Source organism: Pezoporus occidentalis, unplaced genomic scaffold (assembly GCF_034315485.1).
Source record: "Pezoporus occidentalis ecotype Australia unplaced genomic scaffold, CSIRO_AGI_Poc_V1 ctg111, whole genome shotgun sequence".
Taxonomy (NCBI): Eukaryota; Metazoa; Chordata; class Aves; order Psittaciformes; family Psittacidae; genus Pezoporus; species Pezoporus occidentalis.
In genome coordinates this window covers 2,124,245-2,134,400 of record NW_026912898.1, presented here as the reverse complement: position 1 = coordinate 2,134,400, position 10,156 = coordinate 2,124,245, and the positions used below count along the sequence as shown (strand labels likewise).

Below are 10,156 nucleotides of genomic sequence, written 5' to 3'. Positions count from 1 at the left end.
ATTTTGCCTTTTTCCGTTTGGTAACTGTTTAGAAGAACTGCTCATACGGAACAGTAAGCATGTATGAAAAACCTCTACTAAATCACACAAATGAGTCAGCCCACTGTACCACTCGTGACTCACAGATGATCTGCAGTGGCAAAAAAAATAAGCCCTGTTGAAGATGCTGCCTTCCAGATGAAATATAATCCCTAATTCGCAGTTGCTAATGATAACCCCTCACTTCTTGCTCTAATTACCAGAGGCATTAAGTCTGTTGCATTAACTGAAGCGTGTACTTGGATCAAGAGAGATTACCAAAACAAATCATCCCAGTAGACTTAATAACCTCTGACAGTTCTCTTGCCTTCTTAAACTGTTACCCCATTTCTCCCCATTAGTGGATTAAGTGACTGTACAAAATGAGTAATTGCAGCTTGGATCCCCTATAACATTTATGCTGTGACAGTCTTTAGCAGCGGTGATTCAGTAGTGTTGAGGGTCTCCATTCAGATGATAGTAGCACAACAAACAGGCTTTTTTGGGGCACAAGTTCTGTGGATTTATTTGGGGTTTCGCTTTGTCTTTTAAACAAGTAGATATGGGCAAAGGGGCTGCTTCAATGACAAAAGCTTGCGATGGACTACAGGGAGAAAAAAGTGCTGCTAATTCACTATGACAGCATCAGAATCACATATGGATGCCAACTTGAAATGCTTCTCCACTCATTCCCACCCCTTCCCGATCAATACTTGGCAGGCTCAAAAATGCTCCACATGCCTACGCTGCTTGTTCTCACTGCCACACGTTCTCACATGAGCCTTGGGCCTGCACTTCATATCAAGTAAGCTAAAGGCTTCTATCATTTCCATACAAAGCATAGCACTGGATCTGGTCCAGTGGTTTATCAAGCCTGAGATCTTTTTTCCATTCATGGCCAGTTCGGATATGTCAGGAAAAGGCAGAGAGTTTTTGCTTGGAATGAGTTCTCTTAACCTGGGAAGAGTTTGAAACCCAAAATCATTTACAACCCTGAGTGGTTTCAGGCTGCAGTGTAGCATTCCCACAGGATCACTACCTTAGGATGCAGGAAATTCTGACATGATGGTGCTGCTACTCACCACTGACCAGCCTCAACTTAGCAAATTCACAGAAGTCAAGTTTTGCAGCTTTTAAGAAGCAAGCCACTGTGCAGCAAATATAAATCATGCAGCAGGGCTTCTAGTATTGACAAGATCACTGGCACCCAGTGCAGTGAGCTTTTAGAGAGCCTGGAAAATCCCAAGTTCATTATGGACAGCTCAGATAGTGGCAGGGGTGCAGGAAGCTGGGAGCCCTGGGTGCCTCGGTTCTGAGGCTCCCCGGAAAGATGACTGAGATGTTGGGCAGAAAAACTAGCATTTTGAGTTCTAAATGCATGTATTGTCCTCTGGAAGTTCACTGAAATAGTGCAAGTTCAGTGCATCATGATTTAAACAAACATTCCACCAGACCATTTCCAAGCACCTGCAAAGGATATTTTTTCCTCTATCACTGTTTTATCCATCACTAAACTACAAGTACTGATCTATTGTTTCAGTCAGGATGTCCCACCATCTTGAAAAGCTACCTGTGGCCAACAGTCACAAAACCAGGACTTTTATTTATACGCCTAGGTAAATGGCCTGAATGCCTAAAAGGAAGCACTCAATAAATACCAAGAGGCTTGCACTGATTTAAACACATGGTTGAAAGAGCAGCATCTGGAGAAAACATGGTGTCTGGCAGAGCACAGTGCAACTGGAAAAGCATTTAGCACTGGAAGTCTTGGCAGGTGAGAAAAAGCTGCCTCAATTCTTGATCCTAGCATAGGTTTGCCTGGCTCTTGGTAGCCTGATTATTTTTAGCTGTCAAGAAAAGGACCTTGAATCTAGAAGCACAATAACTCTGGGACAGACAGACCGACCACAGTCAAGATTTACAAGAGCCAAAGCAAGAAGCACAGTCTGTGTGAGGGGCTGAATCAGGCTGGAGCGCAGCATCTCCAGGAGCTGGTATTTTTCATGTGGTTACCCTCCAGAGCACAGTGTTAGCTTGTATTATTTTTACACTTTGCTGCTATGTCCAAATCGACCCACTTGAGAACTTACTGCTCGAGTTTATGGCAGTTTGAAGCAAATTGAGTAAGTCACCACTACTAAGTGCGAATAGTCACTCAAACACAAACTTGGGGGAGAGAAGACTCAGCCTGGCATCGCTGTTTCTGGGCTTCATCCAGTGACTAGTAAAATACATACATTAGTACATTACTAGTAAAATATGTGTTCATTGGAGCCAGAACTAGAAACTAGGTCTACATGTCTCACAAGCCAGTGACAGCTACATACCCGTAAGATCTATTGCTTTCTCTTGATGAAAATATAATCACTGCAGAACAAATGGGTCAGCTTCAGCAAACAGTTGAGAAGGGTGTCCAGACACAAAGAGCCACGTCCTTGGGAGCTACTTCTGAGTGTTGGGAAAGAGATTTGTGTGGGAGGAAAGTGAGATTTTAAATAACAAAAAACAGAGTGAAAAGGGCTGGACAAGCACATTCTACAAGAGTTTGAACCACATTAAAGCAGCTGTGGTGTTTTATGATCTTGGTTAGTGGTATGGCCAATCTACTGTAAAAGCTGCCTGATCAAACATCTCAGCACGGGTCATCTCACACATACCAGTAATAGATATCAAACTTTTACAACTAATAGGTGATGCCTAGGCTGTGGCAACATAAGGTGTTATGTTCCAAGGCTGACATGGCATGGAGGAGAGGATGGAAAGGAGAAGCTGAAGAAGCAGTGAGGGTAAAGGAAGGTTTTGTCAGTAGAAGTGTCTCAAGCAAAGCACAGGGAAAGAAAGGGCCAGACAACTGCATGCTTTGGGTGGGAAGAAAAGAGGGGAGAATCATTGACTCTATAGTGCAAGAGCCCCTGAGGGAAACAATTGCTATGAGAGAGCAAATACTATACAGATGAGAATGAAAGCACCAGCTGAATGAGAGAGAGACAGTCTTTATTAGAAGCATGATATATGTACCACAAAGCAGATCAAGAGATTCAGCAAACTAGTGAGAACCAGCCTTGTGAGAGAGGATTTCAACAGAGGCTTCAGTAAAGTCTTTTGAGAAAATTTCTAGACAGATGAGATCATGACCTTCATTGCTACACACTCCAGCTTCAGTGACTGGAAAATGAGCTAACAGCCCTCAGTCTGTGTCTGGGAAATGTGTATGCTATTCTTTTAGTCAGTAACTTCTAAATACTTGTCATCATCAAGAGCAGGCAGCAGGAGAAACGAGGAATGTCATGGCATTCTTCAAGTGAACACTTCCCCCTCTATCTTGGACTATAAAACTATACAGCTTTGAGCTAATTCCTGTAATCAGCTCCCCAGCCCTATCCACTTTATTGGCTGTTTTGTGCAGTCAAATCCAAATTGCCACAGGGAGAGGGCCAATCATTCGTGCTGCATCTGCTCCAGGCAGTGATAGGACACAGGGTAGATATTCAGGGCCAGAACTAGCTACATACAGATTCAGGGCACTGGAAGCAGGAATGGGGACAGAGACACAATCCTGGAATAAAAGCACTGATGCAGAACAAGGTGCTTGGCCAGGCTAGGGCATGAGGTAGCAGTAGCAATAGGACAAGGGGTGATGGGCTCAAACTGAAACAGGGGAAGTTCAGGTTAGATATAGGGAAGAAGTTCTTTACTGTGAGGGTGGTGAAGCACTGGAACAGATTACCCAAAGGCAGTGTTCAAGGCCAGGCTGGACAGAGCTTTGGGCAACATGGTCTAATGTGAGGTATCCCTGCCCACGGCAGGGGGTTGGAACTGGATGAGCTTAAGGTCCTTTCCAACACGAACCATTCTATGACTCTATATATTTGCTCCTTGGGCTTACATAGAGGGAGGGGAGGGCAGGCAGATGCATGTATGTATACTTACATAGGGAAACAAGATGAATAAACCTATGTGGTAGGAGAAGGAGGGACTGCTTTGCCACCATGCTGAATTTGGGGCAGAAGGGAAGAGGAAGTGGAACAGCATTCATAGGAGGTCATTCAATCCAATTCCTGCTATGAGGAAAAACAACAATCTCATCTGAGTGAATTTTTGCTCCATTCACCACTCTCTAGCAGCCGAACGCTGGCAAAGACCAAACAGCCACAGCTGAAATTCAGAGTTTTAGAGAAGATAATGGACCCTCAATTCAAACAACCCAATAGCCCTGAGAAGAGGCCACTGTGCAAGCTGCTCTCTCCTGCTCAGTGTATACCATTTCTGAAAGCCACACCAACCCAAAAGCTCACCCTCCCCATGTGCCATGCACAGATCAAAGCATTAATAGTGAATTTCCTAGGAGTTTTCAGTTCCTCTATGACATTTTCATGCCAACTTTAACTCTGCCCAGCATCATTGTTATAAACACTAATTGAACATAATGTGATCTGGCAAATTCACACTGGTTCCAGTTTATAGGTAGGAGTGGGGGTCAAGGTCTCAAGAAAGCAACAAACTCGGGTGAGAAAAAGTGACTTACCCAGAGGCTTAATTTCAGGTACAGTACTCACAGGTTCTGTCCTAATCGCTGCACTCGTAGCCTATGCATTGACAGGCCTTGCAGAGGCTTCAGAGGATTCTTCTCCACTTCTTTAACAAGATGTTAATCAAACATTTCACAGTGAATATCAACCAAACAGAATTGGGCCTGTGCAAGCACAGCTCTCCCACTGTCATTTAAAAAGCAGCATACAGCAGGGTGGGTATTATGGCAGTACAGTCATGCTGATGGATAGAGTCCCGCTGCCCTCCTGTCATACAAGGAGCTCTGCAGTGACCAGCATTCGGTTCCCTGATGCAAAGCATACTGCCCTACAGCTTCCACTTTCATTTGAGAAGATGCACCTCATATTTGAGGAAGAGGGAGAAACTGTCATCCAATTGCTAGGACTTGTGTGTGGGGAGTCCCTACTATTTGGTGCACCCACTGTCCAAAATGAAGTAGATTTCCATCAAATCCAAAGAGCTACTAACAGCTCTGGGAGGTGACAAAGCCTTGCAGGAGCTCTTGGAAGAAGCAGCAGTTGGTCAAGAAAGGAATTACCCCACAATGTGCAACTTCCTTTATCAGCAGGTTTTACTTGCACTAAGCACCTGAATGCTGCTTGTGCTTGATTTACCTGCTTTACAGCTCTGTCACAATGTTAGAAAAGGCATCACCTTGTCCTGGCATGGCTGGTAAGCAGAGCAGCTGGAAAACAGATTAGGGATCAGGAGTCCTATACTGCAAGATGTGGCATCTCAGAACTAACAAGCCTAAGCCAATACTAAACAAACCACCTAAGCACTCCAGCTTTGGGATCAGGTCCATGGCTCAAACCATAGCTGAATCAAAATAAAGCTGAACTAGATTTTAAGTCGTTTCTGAACCTACAGACTTCCAAGTAATCCCATCTGCATGGCTCAGTCAGCCTTCTCTTCAATGAGTCCTCATGGCATTCCCCATTGTAGTTTTGCCAAGCTCCTGCATGGATTATACAAAGTGCAGAGAAATGAACAAAAATCGCTTGCTTTTAGCTGCAGAACAGATTGCAGAATTGTCATATCTTAGCTACCTTTCTGTAACAGAAGTATGGAAGGGAAAATGAGCTCAAAAGGAATGCTTCAGTCTTTCTGGCCCATATTACCTCCTCCCTCCCTAAGATGGGGATAAATCTGAGCAGTTGCATCTTTGTCATCTTCACTAGAAAAGGGAATGGTAAGAATAAGTCACTCACGAACCACTTTTCCAAGTATGACATTAGATTACCTTATATTATATATAGTTTCACCAGTAAGTTGAGGTTCCCCCTCCACCCTGCAGCAAAGATTGTTCACTGAAGTTGCTCTTAAATAAGCAATGGATGAGGACTAAAGACCTTTATTCACCAAGAGAGAATTTGATCACAAGTATTTGTCTTGTCTCTGTCATCTAGCATCTTGTAGGTTACACAACGCTGGAAAAGGCAGGAGTTGAGGCTTGGAAACAGTGTGTTTCCAGCAGAACTTCAGTTAAATTTAAGCCTGCTGCAGCTTGAAAGAGTAATTTTGCCCCACAGCTGCTTAATAGGCAATACTTACTACTGCCACCTCAACACCAGTACTGGCTGTTATTGGCAAGCGACAAACACGTTTCTCAATGCCCCTGCTTTCAAAGAATGGCACTATAGTTCCACACCTCCCATTTGATGACTTCCAGAGGTGTCTTCCTCTTGTCAGTGTGACAAGTTACTGACAGAAGCAGCATCACAACAAAACAAAGGTTAAAGATACACTGACAAAACCCACAGTCCTTCCCACATGTAATCTGTGGCCTCTTCCCCCCATTCTTGGTGTCTCACCCTGTTTTCCCTTATTTTGGCTCAACAGACCACAATACAATGGCTTGGTAGTCAAACAGGCTCCAGCTCGAGTGAGATACAGCCAGTTCCCAGACAAAGCACAGGCAAGCAGAGCTGCATTTAAGAGCAGCCCAAGTTAATCCAGTTCTAAAAGAAAGGTACATCAATGTAAATCAGCCTTTAAGTATGGCAGTGGCTGGTCACCAAGGCACTCCTTTCTCCTCATGCAGATGACAACCAAAGCATCCTTTGGGGCCAGTAGTTCCCTGGATGCAGATAAAATGTATTAGAGAGGAGGGAACAACAAATTTGAATGGTACAGGTGGAATTACATTGAGGACTGAACTAGACACTGGGCTTTCAATCACCACATCCGTGGTGAAACAGCAGGAAAAGTGAAAACTAAATGAAACCCTCAATCCTCTCAAGTATGATCTGGGGAAAACTCCAGGAACTCACCAACAAAGTTTAAGTTGAGAAGCAGATATTCTTTACTACGACGTCAAGAGACACCAGGGATAGCTCCTCCTAGTGAGTCTCATCTAAGCATCAACCAGGCTGTGATTATATTGTCCTTAAACATACATATTCTTTAGATTACATACATATTCATTGAGTTAATTATACATTGCATGATACTTCTAGAATTCCTCCCTCACACACACTAAAATGCGGTAGTGGGCTTTGGGAGTCCTGGTTGTTATTTCTTCCTCACCTTCCTCTTCATCACTCCATTTCAGGATCGTTGTCATGTCAGTAACCACCAGGCTGGTTCTGGCCAGTTCTTGCTATGCTTATCTTAGTCATTTCCTTACCTCTGTAGTTGCTGACAAAGCCTAACATCCTTGAAGTTACTTATTTACAACCCTATTCTTCAATCAACCCCATTCTTCAAGTAGTAATAGTAAGGAATAATAGTCATAATAATAGAGGAATAATAGTAAGGCTCACAAGCATTGGGAATAACAAGAACAAAAGACAGCCATTTACAGCTTTAGATCAACGGATGAACAATACCATTTACTTTGTTGGTGTATGCTTCAGATATTCTAATTCCTCATTCTAGAAAGGCTGCTGATGAAAACACTGGAGTTAAAAAGACCTCAAAAATGTGTTTTAATGTGTTTAAAGCTTCAGCAGATTCTAGAAAGCATACAACAGATTAATCTGAAAAGATACTTAAGGCGTTTGCATTTTGCTTCTGCAGTAAGAAACTCAAAAAGGATTTTTCCAGTGGTCTGTGCCCAGGAAGCATGAACAGGGAGTTGTTGTTAGCTCCATGTTGAGGAAGAGTGAAGTGCAACATAACAGAAGGTCTAGTGTACCATTTAGACCACCTGCTTTCTTTAGCATGTACACTTTGAAATCCTGACAGATGAAGTGCTTTGGCACCTACTCAAGGGATTCAAGGAGAATCTTTAAATTACCTTTTTTTTTAAGCATATACAGAGGTATGGAAGCTCTGGTACCCAGTTTAAACAGAGGACTGGATCCCTATTTCCCCACAGTCGTTTTCCCCCTCCCAGATTCAGACGATTACAATTGCTTTCTTTGTCACTGGCCAGTGGATAGGAAATGCAGTCAAGCTATTTATCACCTCACCTCCAGGTAATGAAGTGTTCAGTTTTGCCATTCCATGTTTAAGCAGAGGACAGTGAGTATGTTTTTATGCATATGCATAGCACTTTATCCTTTAAGTGCCAACTAGCGTTCTTGGAAACTCCCCCAGTCCAAATGTTAGTAACACCACAGACATCTTGCTCTGCTAAAACCCCCCAAAGTGTTTCCAGTCTTTCCACATCAATCAGCACAACTGAAGCCAGTAGTAAATTGATTCTCACATTGCACTGGTGCCGGGTTTTGTTAGAAATGATTTGTGATAGATATGGTGGAATATATTGATGAGTACTGACAGTCCCAGTTTCCCAGGCGCTTTGTAGCGCTGCCATTCCCAAATGACCCGCTTTCCACCTTGTCAATTTTCTTCTGCAGAGTCCAGTAGAAATATCTGGTCTATTATGAGAGCTTCATCCCCCTCCAGAAAACAAAAGGATCAAGCAAGTAGAAGAATAAGCACAATAAAACAGGTTTGCGGTGTTGCAAAAGAGCTGCTTTTTATTGAGATTTTGTGTCAGGGGAAAAAAAAGGCACAAAATAAGTTACAAAGACATTAATACGAACTGTATGAGTCGGAGGCAGTATTAGAGCTGCTACAAATCACCTAGAAGTTGGTTTACTAACACAGATTAGCCTCTACAAAATGAGTAAAGAGAAACTGTATTTCAAATGATCAAAATAATTCAGAAATTGACTGAGACTGGAACGACCACCAATATTAACTTTTGAGTAAATTCACATGGGCTTACCACCATCGCCTCTTTTAGAAGATAATATCACAGGAAAATATGCAGTCTTACAGAATTACTTTCAAAACTCATTTACCTTTTGTAATTTAAGAACCTGATGTTTACCTTTCATACCTCCAGTGAAGTACAGCACATACAGGTTAGTATGCATAGGAATTACATTAGGAAAACAACAGATAAGTGCAATTGTTCTGAATATTTCAACAGTTATTACAGCCCCTCACCTATGGCAAAGAGCATCTTAAAAAGATGGATCCACGAACATATGAGTATACCACCACAAAAGCTCCACTGTGGAAAAGCTTATGCTGTCTTTAGTTGTGACTTCCCAGATCAAGTATTCTGAACTCGGGCTTCTCAGCAGTGCAACTCTGAGTTAACAACAGCACACTAATACAGTTAAAGAAGAGGAAGTACTTCTGAAGTATCTCAGTCCTCATTTTAATGCAGGAAGGCTCATACAGTATTCAAGTAAGCCAAATTACAAATATTTAAAAATACACACACCAACTATATACAACTTGATTTTTGTTTGAAGCAGTGAATCTATTCCCCCCTATTCCCACTTCCCTGCTACTCAGCTGGCGAGGACTTCTGATTGTTGATTCAAATTAAACTGGCATGAGGAAGCAATACAAAGTCTCCAGGATAGAGACTATACAGAGATTTGTTTTCATGATGATAAAGGGTTGAGTAGAAAGAAAGTAGTTTACCCCTCTGGCTGCTCCTCTGGTCAAGCGGAGGTCTAAGTTCTGTCTTTTGAAATCAGCAGGGATGCAAATGTAACCAGACACAAAACTTGGCTATAAATGTCTGATTATATCCTTAGGAGTTTCCTTTACTTGACCTAAGACAACAGTAACACAGAAAGGGAATACAGTACCAACTACCACTCACAAAAACTGCCATCCCAATGTGTAAGGACTTGATTTGCAAGAAACCCTTGTTCACTCATGTGTTGGACATAACTGTCAGGGTTTTAGTTGTGAGAGGTCTGCAGGGTGTCGTGTGTGGGAAGAGGCCAGGGGCTACCCTGTGCTAGTCCCAGCAGCAGGGAGCACAGACATCACAGAATAGCTGAGGTTAGAAGGGACCTCTGTAAGTCATCTGGTCCAAAACCCTGCTCAAGCAAGGCCACCTATCAAAGTAGGATGCACGCATATAGACTCCACAGTCACCCCCACAGTAACAAACTGCTTCCCCATGTCCAGGTGTTTAAGAAAGGGCACTAAGTGACAAGAAAAACAGATTACAGTGCTACAACAGTAGGAGGAAAAAGAAAAAGGTAAGACCATGCCAGCACAAGAGGGGCAGAGAGACAGCTGAGCAGGAGAAATGCCAAAAAGAAAGTCCTAACCTGAGCAGAGACAGAGCAGACTCAGGAGGAGCTACAACACTAAAGGGACC

At 42.9% G+C, this 10,156-nt stretch overlaps 1 protein-coding gene across 2 annotated transcripts in view; it reads right to left on the bottom strand.

The window, feature by feature from the left end:
* Positions 1-8,471: 8,471 nt before the first annotated feature.
* Positions 8,472-10,156, bottom strand: part of SLC22A15 (solute carrier family 22 member 15) — a 38,263-nt gene continuing 36,578 nt past the window's right edge. For both annotated transcript variants that reach the window (XM_062632874.1, XM_062632891.1), the window contains exon 13: positions 8,472-9,596. In XM_062632874.1, the coding sequence (XP_062488858.1) occupies positions 9,575-9,596 (22 nt within the window). In that variant the 3' untranslated portion in view covers positions 8,472-9,574. The remainder of the gene's footprint in view (positions 9,597-10,156) is intronic.